This window comes from Tachypleus tridentatus, chromosome 6 (assembly GCF_004210375.1).
Source record: "Tachypleus tridentatus isolate NWPU-2018 chromosome 6, ASM421037v1, whole genome shotgun sequence".
NCBI classification, from domain to species: Eukaryota; Metazoa; Arthropoda; class Merostomata; order Xiphosura; family Limulidae; genus Tachypleus; species Tachypleus tridentatus.
The window spans coordinates 145,382,333-145,407,926 of NC_134830.1; the positions used below are offsets into that span (position 1 = coordinate 145,382,333).

At 34.6% G+C, this 25,594-nt stretch overlaps 1 protein-coding gene across 2 annotated transcripts in view; it reads right to left on the bottom strand.

The window, feature by feature from the left end:
* Positions 1-25,594, bottom strand: part of LOC143253956 (AT-rich interactive domain-containing protein 3A-like) — a 106,173-nt gene that overhangs the window by 35,755 nt on the left and 44,824 nt on the right. For both annotated transcript variants that reach the window (XM_076508617.1, XM_076508619.1), the window contains exon 4: positions 17,543-17,615. In XM_076508617.1, the coding sequence (XP_076364732.1) occupies positions 17,543-17,615 (73 nt within the window). The remainder of the gene's footprint in view (positions 1-17,542; positions 17,616-25,594) is intronic.

Genomic DNA, 25,594 nt, shown 5'->3' on the forward strand with positions numbered 1-25,594 from the left:
TGTGTTTGAACTTGACTCATATGTAAAGCATGGGAAACCTTGAACATTAGTACAACTTATTCCAAAGGAAATCTAATACTCAAACGTAATCTGACGACAGCGTTTCACTAAGGTTTCAAAACGTTACTTGATTAGTATTATATGGCTGCATTGCAAAATAATAAAACCTTGTCATAGAATTGGTGAAATCGAAAGGTTTCGCGAAGGGAAATTTAATCCTATGTTGAACTTATTCCAAACAACGTTCTCGTTCGACACAAAGGGGAAAATGGGCGCCAACTGCCTTACACAAATTCTGAAGTGCTTACTTATACAGAATAGAGTTAGGAAGAAGTAAAGACTGCTTTCGAAATTGGAAGGACCCGCATGGACAGGTGGGTTAAGGCGTTCGACTCGTAATCTGAGGGTCGCGGGTTCTAATCTCCGTCGCACGAAACATGCTCACCCTTTGAGCAGTGGGGGCGTTATAATGTAACGGTCAACCCCACTATTCGTTGGTAAAAGAGTAGCCCAAGAGTTGGCGGTGATGACTAGCTGCCTTCCCTCTAGTCTTACAATGTTAAAGTAGGGACGGCTAGCGCAGAGAGCCCTCGTGTAACTTCGCGAGAAATTCAAAAACAAACAAACAAATAGAAGGAAATGAAAAATGGCTTACTAATATAAAAAATAATACTGGTTGAACTTGGAGTCATTGGTCGTGGGGAGGGGGTCTATAACCCACAGTTAAGCCACAGAATTATGCTGTATGTCATGAAAACATTAATAGCTCAATTCGAACACTTTAATAATTTACAGGTTTTGGAAAAGAGAACTAGTAATTATTCTTAAGAAAAATCGATGAAACTTGTAAATAACTTTGTAGGGAAATAGACCAGTTAGAACATAATGTTTATACTTTTGATACGTTAAAACGTAATGTTATTTGAATATGACGTGATTTAGACGTATCTAAGCAGAAGCTTATAAAACGTAAAGGAAGATATGCTCATTTTTCCCGGACGTGAATAATTGTAATATTGTATTATTCAGATTTCGAAATTTGCAGGTCAGACAAAATCAAAATCAACACACAACAAGAGCTGACGTAGCAGAACTTTCCACATTACCAAGGCACTTAACTACCATCCCTAGTTTATCAGATCGCCTTCCGGCTATTTTACCTGACTGGCTCTTGTGAATGTCAACAAATAATGTTTCTACAAACACTCATCCTAAAACAGATGGGGGGAGACCCCCAACGTTCAGGTCCTCCCTAACTAAACATTTATTTTATAGACAAACAAACCATTATCCTTCTGGCACCATCGTTTTGTTCTAAACATCAATCTACCCTACAAGGCAAATATCTCAGGTCCTTTCCTTACCTGGTGTTCTATTTTGGATGGGTTTTTCGTGCTCTGGTGATCAAAGAAAATGTTGTACACTTCTTGACCTATCTTGACAATGTAGATTGCCAGTTGATTAATTTTTGCTGCCCTTTTGGACAAGGGAGTTAAATATAACTGGAGTTACTGAAGCTTTCAACGACGCTTCTGTCAGAGAAGATTTATAAGTGTGATTTATCCAATCAGGGGACATCCCCACCAACATGTTGCTATTTTAGGGCTTGTGGAGTAAAATATTAATGCTGATACTAAACAGGGCCAGTCTTGGAAAAGACGGAAAAAATGTGTAATATATATAAGCTAAGACGGCTACTCCAGCTTAAATCGGTTTTAACACCAGTTTCGAAACATGATGATGCCAACCAACACACTTTCTTTGGAAATTCAAATACGTTATCCTCATAACGTATGCATATTTTTACTAAATATGCTATTTAGTTCCAACTTGTGTACGATTTGCTAATCACACCATGCGTAAACTTTTATAAAATGCATTTGTTTAGAACACCAAAAACGTTTCCTACGTTACTAGGAACTACGTTCACTCTTCATTTGCACGATAGAACATATTTTGCTTATTTATTTCTTAACTATAACAAACTTAACAGTCTTCAGATATAAATGGCAGGGAAAAAAACGGAGCCAAATTATTAACTCGTTGAAAGGCCTGGCATTGCCAAGCGCGTAAGGCGTCCGACTCGAAATCCGAGGGTCGCGCTAAACATGCTCGCCCTCCCAGCCGTGGGGGCATATGATGTGACGGTCAATCCCACTATTCGTTGATAAAAGAGTAGCCCAAGAGTTGGCGGTGGGTGGTGATGACTAGCTGCCTTCCCTCTAGTCTTACACTGCTAAATTTCAACAAACTCGTTGAAAAAAAATATATTGTTTTTAGAATATACATGTTTTTGTCAAAGTATTTTTTATTGAAACATAAGCTAATGATGTTGAAGTTTATTTCGTGTCAACCATTTTAGAAAGGAAATTTATCAATACTGCAACGTTCTTCACTCAACTCTGAGATAGGATTTCGATCCTTTTTTTTTTTAAAAAAAAAAAGCTGGTCCGGTTTGAATTTCGCGCAAAGCTACACGAGGGCTATCTGCGCTAGGCATCCCTAATTTTGCAGTGTAAGACTAGAGAGAAGGCAGCTAGCCGTCACCACCCACCGCCAATTCTTGGACTACTCTTTTACCAACGAATAGGAGATTGATCATAACATTATAACCACCCCAAGGCTGAAAGGACGAGCGTGTTTTGTGTGAAGGGGATTCGAACCCTCGACCCCTAGATTACGAGTCGAGTGTCTTAGCCACCTGGCCATACCGGGCCTAAAATGCTGTATCAATGACATTTATAAACATTACTACAAAGGTTTGTTTGTTTGTTTTTGAATTTCGCACAAAGCTACATGAGGGTTATTTGTGCTAATTATCCCTAATTTAGTAGTATAAGACTAGAGGGAGGGCAGATAGTCATCATTACCCACCGCCAACTCTTTTGGACTTCTCTTTTACCAACGAATAGTGAGACTGACTGCCACACTATAACACCCTCAAGACATGAAAGTGCCAACATGTTTGGTGTGACGGGGATTCGAACCCGCGACTTCCAGATTATGAGTCGAGCCCCCTAACCACCTACCTGGCCATGCCGGGCTTACTACAACGGACATAAAATGAAGAAGCGACCAATGATATAATTGATATGACTGGTACGTGGTTTTAAAATATCTCTCATTAATCCATAGTAACATAAATGAATGATTATAAGAACTATTTCTTCCTGTTGACACCACAAGTGTTGTCGTTTGAGCAAAGTCATCTTTGTCGTTATTTGTAAGATTTTATTATAACAAAATTTTAGCCTATTCTAATTTCCAATGAGTGATAGAGTCTAAACACGATAGTTGTAAAAGCTAGATAATCTCTAATGGTTATTATCGGTACAATAATGATACGTACTGTTCGTATACCACTTGTATTATACCACAGTAACAAGACGCTTATAACTCTTATTATGAGTCATCTCTGAACGAAACGCCACTTAAATAGAAGAGGACCAAAATTAACCCATTTAATACTCTAGCTAATTTAACACATTGCTCTAAATTGGAGTATGCAATGTCAACAAACACTTTTAATGATTAGAACGCGTTGCTCGATCTGTTGGAAACTCAACTTATTATCGACGTTTTAACATTAAAAATATAATTGAATATATTTTATTTTATGTCTGACACTCTGTGTTTGCTTACTTTTTCGGATTCATATTAGTTTCGAGACTATACCGATAAATTCATTTAAGCTCTACTTTGATTACATAAGCAGTTATTTTAGAGAAATACAGAGGTTGAGTACGCTACATGAAAACGACGTTTTAGCCTCACCACATTTCAAGATTACTTGTCGACATATACGGTCATGCTCTATCTCAAAACCGTAGAGCTTCGTTTCCATTCCGAAGACTCAACTGTAAGACTGTCATATCCAAAGCACACAACTCCTCCCTGTTTGCTTTCCATAATATATCTGGTGTATGGATACGACAGTTTCCCAGTGGCAGTTCTAACAATCCGATTACACACAAGTCCACAGGCGTTCAGTCAGACGACTTGACTGGTACGGAATATAATGAATGATAGGTTTCATTCTCCAAAGATGTGAAATATTGGACAGTTGAATGGATATGTCTTGCAAGCAGTTTGTATATATGTAACTATTTTTTCCAGACTAAGATCCTTTTTGATTACGCTGCGTACAATGCTATTGTATTTGTGGATTCTCATCTGTTACAGAAGATTGCACTTTGTTTACCACGGCTGGGATTCGAGTTATTTGTTTCCCAGCGGGATATCCTGATTTTGAAAATTCTAGCATGGCCAGATAGAGGCTCGACTCGTAATTCGATGGTCGCGGATTCGAATCCCGTCACACCAAACATGCTCGCCCTTTCACCCTTGAGGGCGTTATAATGTTACGATAAATCCCACTATTACTTGGCAAAAGAGTAGTCCAAGAGTTGGCAGTGGATGGTGATGACTAATCACCCTTTCTCTTGTATCATACTGCTAAATTAGGGACGGCTATCATAAATAGCCCTCGTACAGCTTTGCGCGAAATTAAAAACAAACAAACAAACAAACAAATCCTCGATTCGAACACATACTTATTTATGATATAATTCCATATATATTTTGTGTGGGAAAAATCTATAAATTTTCTGTGCCATCATATTATTTTACGGACAGCAGAAGATATCAAATTGTAAATCTGTAATACGCCGTTTCACTGTAATTTTATAACAGTCGTGATTGTGATGTGACTTGTTGATTCGCTAATTGTAAATCGTTTTAATATAGCGCACAATATTTTACAATGTGTTATTATCCAAGCAGGTGTTTCAGTGTATTAAATACGGCTGGATATGGGAGGGGCTTCCCCTCCAGCTTTCTAAATAATTTATAAAATGAAAACGTGAAATTTGAGCAAAAAATAATTGTTACAATTTTTGAATTGAAATGTAACACGCTCGTTGAATTTTTAAGAGTTAGAGATTTATCCAAGTTTATACTAGTCTAAAGTATGCATATATATATATATATATGACCTTAAGTATATCTACCTAAAGTATTTAGAATTTAGTTCCCTGCTTCCTTACCTTAAATCATTTCTTAACCGTACGCATGATGCGGGGTCAAAGAAGACATTATTAGGTGATAGCGAGGCTCTAGCGTCCATAGCTGGTGACGTCACCATTGGGGAGCATTTGAAAAGATGACGCAAGGTAAATCGAAATTTCACTATCACCTGTGAGCGATATTTTTGAAATGACACTGCTGTTCTTCCCCGAGTTTTTGTTTGTCTGTGAGAGTATAAATAACTGTAAAAGTCAAATGTTTCGTTACTGGGAGAATATTGTAATCCGGTTCTGTATAATATATAAAAGACCAGTATCTCCATAAGTTGTACTGCTTAGTCTTTCGCTTTAAGGTTTTCTATTAAGGAGAGCTCCTAACGAAGACATAGCGTAGAATATTATGCAATAAAACTGTGTATGGTATTAAGAGAGGAAATCGTATGTTTAGTATTTAATGAGATATGTCTTGTAAAGAAGCACAGTTAGCGTTTTGGAGTATGCGAAATGCGGTTTGTACATTTATAATATAAAGAATCAGTTCACTACATCATTAGGGCCGACGAGACTTTTTCCTTCACTTGTAAGCTGAAATCTTGAGGGTTCGTTGAAATAGTAATTTTAGATATTGAAACTTTTAATCGTACACAGCTTTAACTTTCAGTTTTATATTAAAAGATTAGCATCTGTTCTCCGTTTGGCAGTTTTCATTTATTTTGTTTTAGTTTTTCCAAACATTGCTTGAAATCTGTTTTCTGCAGGCAAAATCTGTGTTTTAGAACTAAAAGTAAAAAACTAATCAAAGCATACAGAGCATTAGAGGAATATACTGGGATACTTTAAGAGGATCACCTCCATTCATTTGTGTGTGTGTGCATAAAGTGTGTGTGTGTGTGCATAAAGTGTGGGTATATATACGGAGAATTCCCAGAGTCCGTGTGATTAAACCTTGCCATGTTAATTATTTTCAATAAATCAACGGTTGCGAACGACTCTGACGGTTGAGAAGGAGAGAGAGAGAAGAGGAAACCAGAAACGCATGATGTATATTTTAGTTAAGAAATTACAATTACAGATGCAAAACTGGCTCGAGGCCACTGGTTGCCATGGTAACTGGTGTTACCTTTCCCTTAACAGGATGCAGGAGGTCGAATTGGAAACCATTTTAGACAGATTTATGGGATTGTAGGTCGGGTTTTGTTTGCTCTAGGCCCCTTGCTTCTACGTTTATACATGTGAAGTATATATGTAGGATATTTTGAGAAATCTATCAGCCTTTGTTTCTTGTTAGCAATCCCGGCTTTTTTGTCGACATTAAACAATTTTCTACATACCAGAAATCAATATTATTTCTTATTTTAGCCTAAACTTCCAAAAAACTAATTTCTGATCCATAATAAAATTTCTATCATTAGTGAAGTAGGATAAGAAGTTAAAATATTAAAAGAATTACGAAATAGGAATCCAAAAATATGTAAAACACATGAAGAGGATTTCTTAAGGCAAGGGTTTTGTTGAAGGATATTAAATGATTTTTGGAACGTTTTATTTTTTCTACTTCTCAACCTTTTCTAGCTCAAGCCATTTGGAATAAATGATCACTAGTCGTGGAAAAACATCAGTTTATTAAGTTTATAAATAAACGACTAAATAATTTCAAAGTTTTTGCAACTATTTCTCACACTCAAACGACCCCAATTCGGGCCGCGACACGTAGGTTGAAAAATGCTGATGTAAGTATTAGATTGAATTATTTTCTAGTAGGATCGTTAGCTTATGAAAGGAGTTGCCATCAGCTGTGTTGTAGACCATTATTTTACAAAAGTTCAGAAAAGGAATCAATGATTTCCTTGAGAACAAAGCTTGGATCTAATTTTTAACTTATTTGTCTTGTAGGTGGATGTGAAGAGACAGCCTTGAAGCCTAGTGTTTCTGGATGTCCATACATTATGGTAAATCATTACGAATCCACAGTTTAATTTGTAAATACATATATGTACTCATTTTCAATATGGAAGATATAACTGATTTAACGCAAGGAGAAGACGTGTTCTTTGGTAGTAAACGGTACTACAAATTCAGCACTTAGTTACTGGTGCTGTAATGTCACAAGCGCTAGACAAGTAGCACAGTAAATCTATTTGCCACACCCAGTTCTTGTAACACCAAGTTTAGGGCAATCCCATCTTAAAGAATATAAAGTAATACATATGCCGGCACCCATGTTTTTCAAAAGGATTCCAAGAAGCTCGGTGGGGAATCGAGGGCAGCCAGAAAGAAAAATTACCGAGAGAATAGTGTGGTAGTGTAATAAGATATAGTAGGAATAGTCCACGTAAAGGGAAACCATTAGGAAAGTCACGTCTCGGCTATCTGTAACTTCATAAAAGCAACAACTGATTAGCCTAATAAAATTTAGCTATTCGAAATAGGGAGAAGTTGAAGATAAGAAACTGGAGTTCCATGAAGCATCAACACTATCCACTAGTACCAAGTGTTTCTTGGAAATCACGAGAGCTGAGATTTAATAAATAACAAAACTAGTTGCGATCCAGCAAGCAAAGGTTCCTATGATGTTATATTTCATGCGAATAAAACGATATTTTTATTTCCTAGAAGCAATACTTTTATCTTACTATGTTTATATAATATATACACATAGAAAGGAGAATATTTATGAAACCCTAAAAGCCACACATACAATAAAAAAAATCTCCCAAATATTGTTATAAAAACATATGATACTATTGTTTAAGAATGTTCATATATATTTTTTCTCAACAAACTTTAACTGTAATGGAATAGAAAGTGTGAATTGATTCGTTTACTCTTTGTTTCTTACATTAGTGTTAGCAAAGTCTTTCTTTACACTTCCACAAAATTTTACTTTACTACATATACTACAAGTCATGATTGATTTAAATAATACTTTGAAAGTAAATATCATTTTTTAAGAAAAAACCATAGGTTAAACACATTTCCCAACCGTAGGGCTTTATTTAAAAGACAAGATCTTTAAAGGCTACATCAATAAACTGTAGAATGTTAATTCGAAAACGTGATGTTGTAAGGTAATATTTGGCAGATAGAGAACACTAATGAAAAGACTACAACCATAAACCGTAGAGTGTTAATTAGAAAATGCGATATGTTAATATTATATTTTGCAAATATAGAGCACTAATGAAAATACAATACTTTTAAAGCACTTCTAACAAGATGTTCGAAGAATACATTCGTTAGCCGTATAGTATTAATCAGAAAACATGATTTTTGTAGGTTATATAGTTAACACAAATGCTAATTAGAAAACAATTTTAAATCTACATTTCGCAAATGCAGAATAAATATTACAAGTTTCAGAAAGAGCAGTATTCTGATTTAAATTAGATAACATTACGTCGGTGTTGAGCTGCGTATAAATTAATTTTTTATTGCAAAGTTATCGTACAATACAGGGTTTGTTTATTTTATACTAATTAACCCTCATACACACGGTGGGGGTCAAAAATGGGCCCACTTGTGTTTAAGTTGTTATAGAAATATCAAAGATGTGGCTTTCGGGCCTAAAAATGTACCTAATTTAATCTATACTAATAACATACTATACTAATACGTTTAACATGTATTTTACGCAAATGGGGTATTACACCCCTTGTCTAATGTCGAAATTCACGTTTTCCACATTGGGGGTCATTTTTGACCCCCGTTTAAAAAAAACTCAATTACATGTCTGGTAAACAATCAAATAATATATTGATATGAAATTTTGTGTTCTAGAACATTCTAGAACACTCTATAAATGTTCTCGAGCATTCTAGAATATTCTTATCTTCGTTGCATAGAGAGCCCTCAATCGATGATGAATCAGGAAAACCTGAAATAATATCATACTATAACTCCACCAAAGGAGGAGTCGATACACTAGACCAAATATTTAGATTCTTTTCCACAAAAAGAAAGACCAGAAGGTGGCCAATGGCACTATTTTATAACATTCTTGATGCTTCCGCATACAATGCTTACCTTCTCTATCGCCAGCGCCATCCAGAATTCGCATCAAAGTACCAAAAAAGAGCAAGACGTGAATTTCTGAAGTTGCTTACTGATGAATTACTGCCTGAAGAAGATACAAATGAAGTGATCCCTCCAAAAAGACAAAAAGTTGCTGAAGAGAACGTTAGGAAATGGTGTCAAATATGCGCACGTGATTCAAGGAAAAAGACTTCTTCAAAGTGTATCAAATGTAGTAAAATGGCTTGCAATTACCATAAAGTTACCCAGAGTGTATGCATAAATTGTATAGAACAAATATTTTGTCCAAATTTATACTTTGCTTATATGAAAATATTTTTTTTAAATATTTTTGGTGGGGGTCAAAAATGACCCCCAGTGTGGGCAACGTAATTTTTTTGAGTGTGTGTACTAGGGTTAATAAAGCAAAAGTGAGTTAGTGTTCCATTTACAGTAATTAAAAAGTGCACATGCAGTGCTTAATTATGGCTGGTTGAAATACTGTTGTATCATCCTTTAGAATAAATGTTGCAAAGAGAATGGGTAGATTTCGTTCATACACCTATCACTAAATATTTAATAATGATAGATAAGAGAGAAATATATGAAGCTATTATTGATTTCGTGTCTCTAAAAACAAAACGAAATTTCAAAAAGCGATTTATTTTCTCTGTTAACAGTTAACTTAAAAAAGCCGGAGATGATACTCACGTGTTTTCTATTAACAGTATCAAACAAGTGTGGGTGATGTACGTATATTTATTTTGCTCTTTTAAGTTTCATGGTTGTGACCTTGCATCCATTCGACCGTTTGATCAAGCCACCTACACCAAATGATCTATTTCTATGTACAAATTCGTCTACAAGTCACAGTGAGTGAACGACTTGCAAGTAGGTTGTTTTTCAGACTTCAATTAAAAAACGTGCGCGTTTAAAATATAAAAGGTAAAATAATGTTTTTACCAACTATTTCAACAGCAGAAACAATTATATATATGACTCATTCAGCTGTAACAAATATTAAAATGTACAGAAGTTACGTCTACATCCCAAAACTAAACTGGTTTTAATAACCTTAAACAAGTGGGCGAGAATTTGCTAGAATCATTATCATTCATGTGGTTAAAAGTTCCACCTTGAGTTCAGTGGTTTAGACCATGTCATCAGTTCTTCATTAATAAGCACATCAAACAACGTATGCATACTGCAATTTCAAGTGACGAGTAACAAATACGTTTTTCCTCTAATGAAGGGAAGATCTTTGAGACCAATTGTCAAATTCCTTTCTGCATATCCCAAATCTGCTTCATTTTTATTCAAATTCAAAAATGTTTTCTGATGTTGATTCAATGCTTTCTAATATAAAGCAGTTTAAAAAAACAACTATTTTATCAAATTACATTGTGTAAAAATCAAGCACTATGACGTATTAATTACAAATAACTTCTCAATAAACAATAGTATGCATTCACTGTTACATACTATACCTCAGATATAAAGTTCAATTTTCTTTTTTGGTTTTGACAACCGATGTTTTGAGTTCACAGTAAACCTTTTATCCAAAGTAAATCTTAATAGTTGAAAAACAAAAGTATGAAGAGAACATGGATGCATGCGGAAAACGTCTTCATTGGGGTGTTTTTATAGTTGTTAGGATTTAATCAAATTACCTCCTAATATGTGAACTATTACGTCAGCACAGGTGCTAGTTAAGACGTCTCTTACAACTCACCGATTAAACTTAGGGCTGCAATACAGTACGAGTCGGGCAGTGTGCTTCACCACATATACACAAACAAGAAACTATAACATGGTCGACCGTACCTCCATCGTCAACTGCTGACAGGAAAATTACAAGGTGGACTGCTTCATTCCTGAGAAATTTACGCCAGGGTATATAATTGCTGATTTAACTGCCTGTATCAAAGACCCTCAACAAACGTGCAACTCCTTCAGTTCGTTTACTGTAAACCGGATTCTGTCCTGAACATTTCTCTGAAACCGACGATGTCGGCGTGGTTTATGATTCAGCTTGCGGTTAAATCGGAAATTCCACAGGCACAGCAAAGTTCTAACTATTTAATTTCCGTTTGATAACAGTAATCATGGGTCTTTCTGACTACCACCACAGTTTTACCATCTACCTATATAGATCCCTACGTCTGTTACAAACAAGCATTAGTAAAAGGCCAAATCCACAAAGTGCTACATGTGAAATATTCACTTAAGTTTTTTGTAGATAAAACGAGTCTTTTCTTATACCTATAATAACAGACACGTGCTACACAAACACTATGTATTAGTGCTTCAACTTAACCTACTATTAAATAGTATTTATTTGAAGTAATTATGTTTACCTAACAATAATAACAGTTTGTTTATTTGTTGTTACGTATAAATCTACACAATGTGGGATATTTGTGCTCTTCTCACCACGGGTATCGTAACGCGATTTTTTTTTATTTTTAATTTTATATGACAAGAGACCTTCTGTTGAGCCACCGGGAGACAGTTCTAAAAGTCTTTCAGTTTAATTATTCATTCTTTTAAGGTCGCTAATACTTTACTAAATATTACTACTTCCTTTCACAAACCTAAACGTGTTCATTATTTGAACGTCTTTTCTGTGTAAGCATTCATTTTATCAATTATTATTTGGTGTCCATCCCAATAAATAAGCCTTGCATATTGAATTAGTTTAGACTCTTTTACAGATACTTTGAAACTGGTCAAATCCTTCTTCAAATATTAACCCCTTTCTGATTTTGAAACAAAAAAGTAACAGTTTCAATAAACAAAGAGAATAGAAGTTACCCGTGCCAAAGAACAATAAATGTGGCCAAAGTTATGGTCAGACTGAATTAATTTGTTTGAAAGTGTCCATCTTACAGAAGCATATACTGAATACTGACTATGTGTCCTCCTGCCATTGATACAACTTTCACGTGTGTGTGTCATGCTTCTAATCAATAGGTATACAACATTATGATGTTCCTGTTCCGTTTCTTAGTCACTGAAACGTTAAGCTCTCGATGTAGAGTGGTAGATCTCCCAAATATGTTCAGTTCTATGCGATTCAAATCATATTTTCTTGGTGGTCGATACAAACTCTCATTGCTCTCTTGTTCTAAGTTGGCCACTACAATCCTTATAGTGAGATATAAATACATGGTTTGATTTCATTGTATTTGTGAAAGATGGTATAACTAGATCCATTACCCTGCCAATGTATCTCTGAATGTTGACTATACAATAATATCTTTAGTGTGTTTACGCTGATGCTTTCCTTAACTATAATTAATCACTATCCCGCCACATTCGTTAACCTCTGTCTTCCATATCCACACATCGATATTTCATAGGCATATGAAATACACTGTCTCATCTGTAATCGAAGTCTATTCTTGTGATCTAAATAAATTAGATGGCCAACAAAGTTGAAATAACTCTACTTACCTTTAGATAGTTTTTTTTTTTTTTATTTCCGTTTAGTCACAGATAATTATTTTAGATGCTGTCCTCAATTTCATGAAAAGTTTCTTGGCCATGAACACGTGATTACTAAGTATACGTATTATACCAGTACTTTAAGTTTTAATACAAAAATACAGCTATTAAGTAACCTTTCGGGACAAATATTTAACAACGCTGCCACTATCTAAAACTTTAACATTCCTTATATTTGTTTAATATGCTTTATAAGATGTTACAAATAATGTTATGAGAAAACAAATTTACGCTTTAGAGCAGCCACATTTCTTTATACACATTTTTTACTGAATTGTTGAAAACCATATCTTACAGTTGCAAACTTGCCTGTTCAATGGGAACAAGTTACACTTGCTTTCTGAGAGTTTAGTAAGTGTAGAGTATTTTCATTTAATTATTTTATACTAGTCGCGACTCGCAAAATATTTGCGCTAGTTTTCACGCCTTTTATTTGAAGTTTCCTTCTAGCATTTTCACGCACAGCATTTAGGTTAGACCATCTTGTAGGCATTGTGTGTCAGAATAATACATACTGGTCTGTTTGACAAAGAAATTACGCAATCAAACAAAAACTCACGTAGACGTAATTTTACTTAATTAAACTACACGTATGTAACTTTACTTAACAAAACTACGTATAAATTAATCAATAAAATAATGGTATTCATAATTGTGTAACAGAGTATGAAACACAAGCGTTCAGTGTATGACACGGTTTTGTGAGTAGAAATAAAGAAACTCATAAAAACGAAGACCTAAAGACATAGTAATGAAAAAAAAAGGTAAAAGTTGTTTATAGCAGCCTATGAAACAAACTTATTAAAGTAAGTATAAAGTTGTAACGAAGGCAAACTTAGCTATAAAAGCAGAAACATTTGAACGCGTGTTCAGAATGTGATAAGCACATGTTTATGAACGAACTGCGCATGCATATTTTTGACCTAAATAATTTGAGAAAGTCTATAGAAATGTTACTTTGTGTAATGTTCATTTTAAAAGAAATTACTCGCACGTTATGTGTTGCTTGTGCGTAATGTTTCTCAAATTAAAAACTAAAGTTAAATTGAAATCAGTCGTTACTGATGACTATGGAATTCTGCCATGGTGAAGCACACTTGTTACATTAAGAAGTTGGACTGAGCAAAAAACAGGTAAAGTGATTCTGAGTGGAAAAGCCAACATGCAATCCAGACTTGTGGTCATAGGCCTTTATAACAATATGATATTTGTAGCGTTTGGTTGAGAAATTTGCAAGAAAAGTTCCGGGCAGACAAATGTAAGCGTATTATTCATATATGGAATAAATAAAGATACTAGTCTTATTTTGCATGTAAGAAAAGAAGTAGCAGTGTATGTAACAGACAAGTAGTTGTTACATCTTGTGTGTAAGTTGTATTCAATGCTTTCTCTTCATTACTTCATCAACAGTGTTGGTTAAAATATTTGATACATATACAATGTTTATTACGGAAAATATTTAGCGCTGATATATTAATATATGAATTAAGGATAGGTCTAAATCTCTTAAACTGGAAGTATAGGTATACAGGGCGCGGCAAATTTCGGGGTAGTGAGTGCTCTATAAAAATAACGGTTAATTCTCACGATTCTATGAAACAATAGTAGACTAATAACTGGTAGTGGGTATATTGACTATTTATTCCCTTTCCCATTAAATCCATCGCAATGAAATAAGTGCAGGCTATGTGCGGATAGCCTATCTGAAGCTTTGCACAAACGTTTAAAAGAATGGTTTGTTTGGAATTTCGCGCAAAAACTACCCAAGGGCTATCTGCGCCAGCCGTCCCTAATTTAGCAGTGTAAGACTAGAGGGAAGGCAGCTAGTCATCACCGCCAACTCTTGGGCTACTCTTTTACCAACGAATAATAGGACCAACCGATAAATTATAACGCCCTCACTGCTGAAAGGGCGAGCATTTTTTGGTGCGACAAGGATTCGAACCCGCAACCCTCAGATTACAAGTCGAACGCCTTAACCCACCTGGCCATGCCAGGCCGTTTTTATAAAAACAAAACATTTAAATATTCGCTCGCTAAACCCTGTAAGATATTATTAGGATTAAAGTAAAAAATTTCGGCAGTAGCAAAAGTGCACAACTATTGATCCAATTAATTTTAACCTTTGCAGTTTTGTTTAGTGACATTACATATTCCTAATTAGTTAAATTAGCTACATTAAATTTTGAATTATGTTTAGTTGTGATCTACGTATATATCTTGCCGATATTTTCTTTCTGCAAAGCTACATAATGGGCTACTTCTACGTTATTCCCTCGGAAGATTTTAAAATTTGGAGAGTCCGTAAACTTACTCTTGACCCATGACCCACCGGAGAACGAGGTGATAAGTGGTTATATATAACATTTGTTCGACTGGAACACACAAAAATAATACGTCGTCCTACTTGAAATCAGTTAAAAATTAAAAACTATTTCCGCAAATAATTAATAATAATTTTTCTTTTACATAAAATTCACGTTAGTTTTAAAAAATACAGCTAGCCTTTCTATATGGACAAGTACTGTTCATTTTGCGTTTTCTCAAACATACACAAAAGATGTATTTGAATGTGTTTACTGTGCTCGGCACAGCGGAAATCATTTAGTGTAAGCGTTGAAGACATACTTATGAGAAAATAAGGTAGTTAGGAAAAGAGTGAGTGTAAAAAAGAGGAACACTTAAAGAGTCTTGCGGCTCCTGGCCTCCTCACACCTTCTTTAAATATTTGAAAAAGTTAGGTAATTGACCCTTGCGTAAGCAAAAAGGGTGCCGACAGTGAAGCGCTGAGAAAACCTCACATCTTCGTATTTGCCTTAAAAAAAAAGAAACATTTAAATAAACCATATCTGCCCTTTAAAATTTTAACTTTTTTTTACGACCACATGGCACAACACAAGCTGAGCGATCAGTCTTCGACGAATTTATTCTAAAATGTGTGTGCTCTTACCGTATCTAAATATTTGTCCAATAAATTGGTTTTTCTTCTCACAACGTTTTATTGCACCCCTTCAGAGTTAAGAGAATTATATATAAAAAAACACATATATTACATTGGAAGTGCTTACTGTTCGTTCGAACAAATGTGAAAAAAAAACTGCGTAAACAGAACGTAAAACCATTGTCCATGTTATAAGCTTGCTTGCTTCATTCATACGAATTCACGGTGCATCCTAGTATGATCAATTTTATGTTTACATTTTATGCATAAAATAAAACGAAAACTTAGCATATTCTATTACTTACTAAAGTACTGAAACATATTTGCACTGTTTGCTTTGTTTTTTTTTATTGTGAGAGGATAAATATTTATATAAAGTTGAAAAAGGTTGATCATCTACTGAACGCGAAATGAAGATAATAATAATAAAATATTGTGCAATTTCCGTTCTACTACACTTTTAACCAATAAAACCTCAGCGTTTATAGCAGTAGTTTGACTCAACATGGGTTTATGAATATGTATAAGTATGCCGACATGTAAAGGAAACGTATGTAAACCTAAGCCATTATACTGACACTGCTACAGTCAGTCACGTTTTGCATTTTTTCTTATTTATACCTTATTATACGTTATTTGTACATGACTTATGTATAATCAAATGTACAGCTGTCTTTGCATGTAAATATATGACTTTATTAACTACATGCACAGAGAGAGAAGAGAAAGATCAAAATGCACGCCTTAATACCTGTTGAGGACTGTTATTTATCAAATTGGGCACCGTGGCGCCATCTTCTTAATCAATTCTAATTAGTTTCTCTTTTAAACAATTCTACGTCTGTTTTGTTTGTGTAAGAAATATAAGTATAATAACCACGTACATAAGCTACAGATATATAGCATCAGTGTATTCAGATGGGTGTATATTTGTTGTTTCAGTACTACTGCCATTACATTAATTATAAGCTTCTTTTGGAACTATATGTAATGTTACATAGAGCACATTCGAAGTTTATGAAATTTGTTATTGTTACAATGAGTGTGTATATTTATATATATCTAAACTTCGAATTGGCCCTGAGACAGATCTCTGACTTTCAGGACTCGCAAACCAGGTTCGAATTCGTGTATTACCACAAAATATTCTTCGCACCTTAGGCTGTGGGTCTGTTATATGGAAAACAATTAATCCCTCAATGTGAATGATGAGTGGGAGGGTGCTGCTGACCAGCTGACTTTCCTCTAGTTATCAGTTCAAAATTAAAGATGGCGGTGGATAGCCTCGATGGTTTTGCCACAATTACGAAATTCTAATAAGTCCTTAGATATCAAACAAAACTAATTTCTTATAGTTTTCTTAAATACTCAAATGTGTTTTCTTTGGAGAAAAATGGGGAGATCAGTTTGTTAATACACAATTTACAATTTATTAACAAGATAAATCTGAAGATTTTCTGTGTCGCTGTCATGGCTGTTCTGTCAATAATCATGTTCAGCCAATAATTATTTCCATTCTTTTCCGGTTTCAACTATAAAACATTGTCATTATTAGTGTCATTGCAATGGTTCTATTAAAACTTTACATATTCTGCAAAAAACACAAAAAAATAATAACTATATTAGCGTAACTACTTAAGAAAACGTAGCCGCTTTTCAATATAGAAGAAAACATTTTACAGAATACGTGAGAAAATGCCGTATTTTCACAAATGTGTTATATTATGCATAAAGAAATTAAAGTAAGAAAGGCGTATTGCAAATGTATGTTTGCAAACATCGAATTTTTACATATTTATATCCTTACTTAAACAGATATATTTTTAACATTGAAGTGGTAAGTTCGGATGATTGTGAAATACGAATGGATTTAGCAGTCAGTTCAGGTGATTATGAAGTGTGACTGAGTTGTCAGTTTGGATTATTAGAAGTGCGAATGGATTGAACTTGGAAGTCTGAATGGATTTAACTATAAGTTTTGATAATTGTGAAAGGTAAATGGATTGAGTTTTTAATGAGTATGGAAGCGTTAATAAATTTAGGTACCAGTATGACTTACCTCTTTTCTGCATGAACTGGAAGAGATTGTCCAAGAACTCTTTTCTCTGAGGGTCATCACTCAACTCGTACAACTAAAACAAAGGAGGACAAATAAGTCAGATATTTAAGATTTATTCAATAATACCTCTCACATCTAAGAGCTCAGTAATGATAATTGGTACATTTATACACATTCGTTTTCCATTGCGCGAAATATATCACAATAACAATTTACCACATATTAAAAGAACAAGAGAGATGCACATGCATGACACTGGATTAAAAGCTTTTTAACACCAAAGTGATTAACCACAAAAAACCAAAAGACACTGCTTTGAACAACTGAACACAAGGAAGAAAGACGTGAGGCTCAAGGTGTATTAAACACGGTTGATTGTAGTAACAAGTTTTAAAGGTAATAACACAATATCACACAAACGTTCATTGTCATAGTTTAATACAAACTAATGTTACGCAAATATTCAGTCATGTTTATTTCCAATTTTGGAACGACATGAAAGAGATATAACACATTGCACTTTTAACAATGTGTTGTTGTTGTTTTTTTTTCAAAAATGCTTATTATAAAGAAATACAATTAAGTAGCCTTATAACATAAACGTCAACATTACAATTTTAAATGGAAAGTTACAACCCTTCATGATAATGTAATTACAAAAAGTTCCAATCCCATCTTCATTTCAATCTTAGTTCTATGAACTAAACTACCAAAAAACAAAAGCAATTTATTCTACAAATTCTCAAAATGTTAGGATGAAACACGATGCTAGTTTTGTAATCCTGTTGTTCAATAACTATTTGCATTAATATTTCTATTCGACAGACAAAATTATTTTAGAGAAATGGATGGCCACTTTTCTCATTAGTTTAATCAGACGTGCTCTGACTCCATGCATAGCAATTTAATGGTTTGCATTGTAAAAGCTAAGCAAACTGACCCCTATCTTTTACTTCTTCTGTGATACGTGTTTCCTCTTTCAGGAGAGCGGCATGCTGAACAAAGGCTCACAAAAGCAGCTGACAAGAAGAAATTAATCACTACTAGCCAACAAAACCAGACCTAGCTGCATACTGCAGAGTTGTAATCATGGCGAGGTATAACTTTTCGACCAGAGGCCTTGAGTTAGCAAGTTTCAAGGATAACGTACAAGCCCGGACAATGCCAGTGACTGACCAGGTGGGCCAAAAGGTAGGAAAGCGAATGGGAGAAAGGGCTGATAGTTTTAGTTTCTACAAATACAAATACAGTGGTTATTACTGGATCGTATTATTTTCAAATATCTATTGAGTGAGTAACAAACAAGTACACTGAAAATAGACTCAACTCATTATAATATAACGAGTCAGAACTATGAATTGAAGAAATAAAATGTCGAATTACAAATAATAATTATCATTGTGTTTAAAACCTTTTTGCCCCAATCAATAAAACAGTAACAAATAATCAACGCATGAGTCCCATTTAATAGTTAGAAGCCTTTGCAGCTAATTGCACTGTTTTCTGGTAAGTTTTCTGTACTTAACACGGTTTGTGAAAATCGTACAGAAACGTGCAGAGAAGAAACAAATCAATTTACGTAAGTTAAATATCTTAACTAATATACGAATGGAAATGAAAACATTCATATACTGGAAACAACTTGCACATCCATAGACAACTAAAGTCGAATCAAACTGCGCAGTAAAAATATAATACATTATTCAATATGTTACTCGTTGTTGCTGTCAAACGAATTCTCAAGTTGCGATAACATAGTTATTAAGGTAACATTGTTTAATTTAGGTAAATATGACACCTTTTGGGGAACAAATAGCCTCTGACAATTAAAATTCTTTTATAACGGAACATGAAACGTAATTCATAATCCTATGATTAGAGCTACGGAACTGCCTAGTGACGCAGTAAATATATAAGCATAGTTTGTTTTACTATTTACACGTGTAGCTAGCTACACAATAGGAAGTCGGCTGCTGTGTTTACCGACTTTTAAGTGTTTCAAAAAAATAAATTTATCTATGCCTACATACCAGTTTACATTTAACTCTTTGTGTCTTTTAGATTATCACACGAGCATAAAGAAGCAGTAAAACAACAAAATGTTTGTTTGTTTGTTTGTTTTAGTGCAAACCTACATGATAAGCTACTTGCGCTCTATCCACCACGGGTAATCGAACTCAAATTTTAGATCTGTATTTCTGTGAATTTACCGCTGAGTCATTAGAGGATCAAAATACTTAAAAATATACAGTTGTAAGACCAAAACTATACGGATACATTACCTGTAATGGGGAATACAATTCTGCCAGTAATATATATAAATAATACGCTTACGTTTGGCTGCCAGAAACTTTTATTGTAAACTTCTTTATCAAATGTTACAAATCTTATAACATTAAAAAGGACTTTTATCCAAGGAGTCTAAATTTCATACTGGCTTTTCCATTCAGAATCACCTTATCTGTTTTATTGCTATAGAATGGCACACTATCGTTATTATCACGTGATGACTGGCATCGATGCCAACTTTAGTTTTGTTTTCCTTCATTTGTAAAGTATTTCACTCAAACAACACTTAACACACGTGTAATTTCTTTCAAAAAATGAACATTACACTAAATACAATTTCTATGTGCTTTCTCTACTTATCTTGGTCCACATTCTAAAATATGCATGCGCTATTCGTGCCACGTGTTTATCAGATTAAGAATATGCATTCAGACGTTTCTGCATACACAGCTAAGTTTGCAATTATAACAACTTTGCATTTACTTTAATTTGCTATACTTTATCTCTGGTTCATTTCATAGTCTGCTATAAACACTCTTTAGCTACTTTTCTCTTAGTATGTTTTTCCCTCGCGTTTTTCCGAGTTTCTTTGTTTTAACTCGTAAAACTGTCAAAAACTGAACACTCATAACTGTTTCATGCTATGTACGCTATTATAAATATCATTATTGTAATTTATTGTTTACTTTACGCGTAGGTTTATTAAATAAAGTACGTGTCGTTTTATAAAATAAGGTTACGTCCTCGTGAGTTTGTTTGTCTGAACGCGTAATTTCTTTAAAAATATACCAGGATTTATGTATCTAGCACACAATGTCTGCAAGAGAACATAACTTAAATGCTCTTATGTTAAAATGGCAGAATAAATAACAAAGTGAAGGGCACGTAAACAACCTTAATCTCTGTAATAAGCTTGTATGTAGTTTAATGTAAAGAGTTTAAAATCATCACAATCTCTTTTAAATATGCATAATGCATTCTCTATTAACGTTACCTCATACTTAAAACAACCCACTTGCAAATAACGTAAAATAGTGTCTTCTTTTAAACGTTAATGCAGCCAAAGTGTAAATATTTCAAATACAACTAAACTGACCATCACTTAAAATAAGGGCCCAGCATGACCAGGTGGTTAAGGCACTCACTCGACTTGTAATCCGAGGGTCGCGGGAGCGTTATATGTGACGGACAATCCCACTATTTGTTGGTAAAAGAGTAGCACAAGAGTTGGCGGTGGATGGTGATGACTAGGTGCCTTCCCTCTAGTCTTAAACTGCAAAATTAGGGACGGCTAGTGCAGATAGCCCTCTAGTAGCTTTGCGCGAAATTAAAAAGAAACCAAACTTGAAATGAGATGTAAATTTCTTAGGAGCGTGCCAACATTTTTATAATACCGACATTCATACATATATTCACACATAATATTAACCATTATTAAGATCAAAATGTTTGTGCTATTAAATCTTAGTTATTGTTTCAAGAAGCTATTAACAGAAGTGTACGAGTGTATATTATTTCACATTTGTACTTGTCTTGTAAAAATGTTGACTGGTTTTGAATTATCAAATCGTCTCATGTTTCAGGACATCATTTGGAATATTTTGCAGCTGTTGGGTAAATATATATGTTTCCAAAAACAATCCGTGCATTTCCTTCAACTATATGAATATGTTTTTTCAGCCATATAATTTCTTAACAAACTCATGTTATATCAAGATCGGTGCTCAAAGCACAGCCGACTAAGTTTTACTATGGTCAATTTGGCCCGGCGTGGCCAAGGGTGTTAAGGCGTGCGACTCGTAATCTGAGGGTCGCGGGTTCGCATCCCCGTCGCGCCAAACATGCTCGCCCTTTCAGCCGTGGGAGCATTATAATTTTACGGTCAATCCCACTATTCGTTGGTAAAAGAGTAGCCCAATAATTGGCGGTGGGTGGTGATAACTAGCTGCCTTCCCTTTCGTCTTACACTGCATAATTAGGGACGGCTAGCGCAGATAGCCCTCGTGTAGGTTTGCGCAAAATTAAAAAAAAACAAAAATAAAACAAACTATGGTCCATTTTTGTGAACATTAAAAAAATGTCAGTCTATATCCTAAGTTGGTACATAAATGTTAGCAACGATATACTGCTTTATTTTTAAACAACTTCATGGATACTCAAGTCACTAATAATGTATATTTATTTTTCGGTTGAGATACTAAATGGTCCCCCGTTGGTACAGCGGTAAGCCTCACGGGTTTACAATATTAAAATCGGGGGTTCGATTGCCCTCGGTGGATTCAACAGATAGCCCGACGTGGCCTTGCTATAAGAAAACACATACATACATACGGATACTGAATGAATAGTATGATATCATTTTACTTTTACTGATTTATTACTATGGTGTCATCACATACGAAGTGTCTATTAAAATAGTGTCCTGTGTAGACTGGTGTCTGATACTTGTCGCCTCTTAGTGGCACAGCGGTATGTTTGCGTACTTACAACGTTAGAATACGGTTTTCTATATCCGTGGTGAGCATAGCACAGGTAGCCCATTGTGTAGCTTTGTGCTTAATTACAAACAACAACTGATGTCAGTTGACGTACGGAGCGAGTACTAATGTAATGAGTTATAATTAACAATTAACGTGTACAGAAACGCGATTATTATCAATCTTGGCCTGGCATGGTCGAGCGCGATAAGGCATGCGCTCGTAATCTGAGGGTCGCGGGTTCGCATCCGAGTCGCGCTAAACATGCTCGCCCTCCCAGCCGTGGGGGCGTTATAATGTGACTGTCAATCCCACTTTTCGTTGGTAAAAGAGTAGCCCAAGAGTTGGCGGTGGGTGGTGATGACTAGCTGCCTTCCCTCTAGTCTTAAACTACTAAATTAGGGGCGGCTAGCACAGATAGCTCTCGAGTAGCTTTGTGCGAATTTCAAAAACAAACAAACAAATTATCAATCTCACTTTCGCGTGATAATGAACTTTTTTACCAACTACTCGAAATTTACACAAAACGAGCTTTATCAAAAATAATAGACACATTGATAGTTTCGGGTTTTGAGGAAATCCTTAAAAACTAAGAAAAAAAAGTGTTTGCTTGAACTAAAACTGCACATAATATGTAAGCGAACTTCAAGCCCATCCACAGCAGTTGGAAGTAAATTTGAGAACAGCTCGAGAAGAATGCTGTTGGCCAACAGATTAATGAGATTTGATCAGAAAGACTTAAACGCATATAGATATACTGTAATTATTCTCTAGTTACATTTCTAGCAAGGACAATATTCTGTTCATTCTTTAGTTCCCTTCCTGCTATTGTTATAAAATAAGGAATAATTAGGTGCCTTTGTAACAAAGGACCTTATGCGCTTCAAAACGTTTTCACACAAAGTATAAAAATAACTGATATTATTATTTGCTTCACATCGTCAACAGGATTATAAACATAAAATAGTTATAAACACTTAGAACAAAATATAATATTACAAGGAAATCAAACATACTTATATATATATATCTAAAAACAATAAAGCCGTTTCTCGCTTGACTTCCTTTACACAGTGAGATATTTCCACACACAAGTTCTAACTCCACATATATTATTTGTGACATTAATATGTTCTATTTATTGTTTTATTTGTACAACGATAAGTAAATAAATGTCTTTAACTTTGTTCTGCCTTGAGTGTGTTGGTGTCCGATGAAACATATGGCACAGTTCAGTTTAGTTTAAGTTGGTGTAAGAACTTCACTTTGTTAGTGGAAAAGACACAATAAGTGTTTTAATTATTGTTTCAAAAGTTTTGTAGAGCTGTTATACTTTTATTTTATAATCCAGGATTCGGTTGGTTCTTTTAATTTATAACTCGCATATTGGCTGGGGTTTCTTTTCAGTGAACTGATCGATTTATTGGATTTCAGTGGAATTTATAAAAACATGAAATGCATATTTGTTCTTCTATATTTTCATGGTTCATCTGTAACAAAAAAAAACAAACAATATCGTAGTTGTTCCTAATGTTTTATACAACTTCCGAAAACAATGACTGAAAACAATATTGTATTACACAGTGATGAAATGGTTATTAATTTCCAGTAAGGTTTGTCCAAGTGGTTAATATACTTAAGCTGTGAATTCCGTGGAACCTTGCTTACACTCAGAAACACTATCTTACACTTTGGAAGTGTTGTAAGAGGGAAAACCAACTCCAGTTATTCCGTCAGAAACAAAATTCAGTGATAAGCACTTTTGAGTAGATTATTTATTCCCCTTGTTGACATTAAAGAAGGCTATGAAAAGATATCCTTTAGTGTAGCTTTAAGCGAAAATTCTAAAAAAGAAGGGAGCCCTTGTAGTACCCCTTGTTAATGACGTGTGAAATTTAAAAAGTATGTCTAAGGTTCATCATTAATGCATAACTTTACTAAATATTTGTGTTTAGAAACAGTTTGTGTTGTGTTCTGCAATTATGTAAAAGCCATTTCAGTAGCGGGACATACAATAACATACACACTATTGATAATTAAATAAAAATTGTTTTCGTTCAACATTGCGTAAAACGAAATCCTGTATACAAGTGCATAACAGAATAAACTGCAAACCTGTATAAATATTTAAATCTAACGTTATTTTATGCACAATATTTAGAAGTTAACTATTTTACTAATATAATTTCACGAATAAGTGTTTTACTTTTTATGTAAAATACGAAATATGCTGTAATAAGAAGAGAATTTTTTTCTTGAAAGAATGAACACAAAACATTTATCAAATTTATACTGGTAAGCCTAAATTTACAATTACTGTATATTTGCTTTTGTTCCTTTCAGTTTTTATCAAAATAAATGAAATTTCTATCAGTTTATGCAACAGGATATCTCTAAGTTAGGAATATTAAATCTGAAAGAGGTCTTGAAACAAATACACCTTTTCTGAATGTCTTTCATTTGTTTTCTGACCCTTCGCAATTGTAAAAGAGATGTTCACATGTTAGCTTAAAAAGTTAAAAGTTAGAAGCACAACAACCAATACTCAAAGAACGTGTACAGCTTACATCAAATAGCACAGAACAGAATGATAATACATATTAAAACTTGTTTTAATATTAAGCACAAAATTACACAATGAGCTATTCCTGCTGTGTTCATTACTGGTATCGAAGTCCAATGTTCAGCCTTCGGACTTATCGCTCAGCCAGTGGAGAACATATATTAAAACACTGTGAACAGCAATTTTCATCAAGATTTTAATGGTTTGGTTCGTTTTAAATTTCGCGCAAAGCTACTTGAGGGCTATCTGCACTAGACGTCCCTAATTTAGCAGCGTAAAACTAGAAGGAAGTCAGCTAGTTATCACCACCCACCGCCAACTCTTGGGCTGCTCTTTTACCAATGAATAGTGGGACTAGCCATTACATTATAACGCTCCCACGGCTGAAATGGCGAGCATGTTTAGTGTGATGGGGATTCGAGCCCGGGGCTCTCAGATCACAAGTCGGGTGCCTTAACCACCTGGCCATGCTGGACCCGATTTTCATGAGCAGATGAAAACTGTTCAACAATACGATTCTGAAAATTCAATTATAAGGGCCCGGCAAAGCCAAGTGGTTATGATGCTTGACTCGTAATTTGAGGGTCGCGGGTTCGAATCCTCATCGCACCAAACATGTTCGCCCTTTCAGCCGTGGGAGCATTATAATGTTACGTTCAATCCCACTATTCGTTGGTAACTGAGTAGTCCAAGAGTTGGCGGTGGGTGGTGATGACTAGCTGC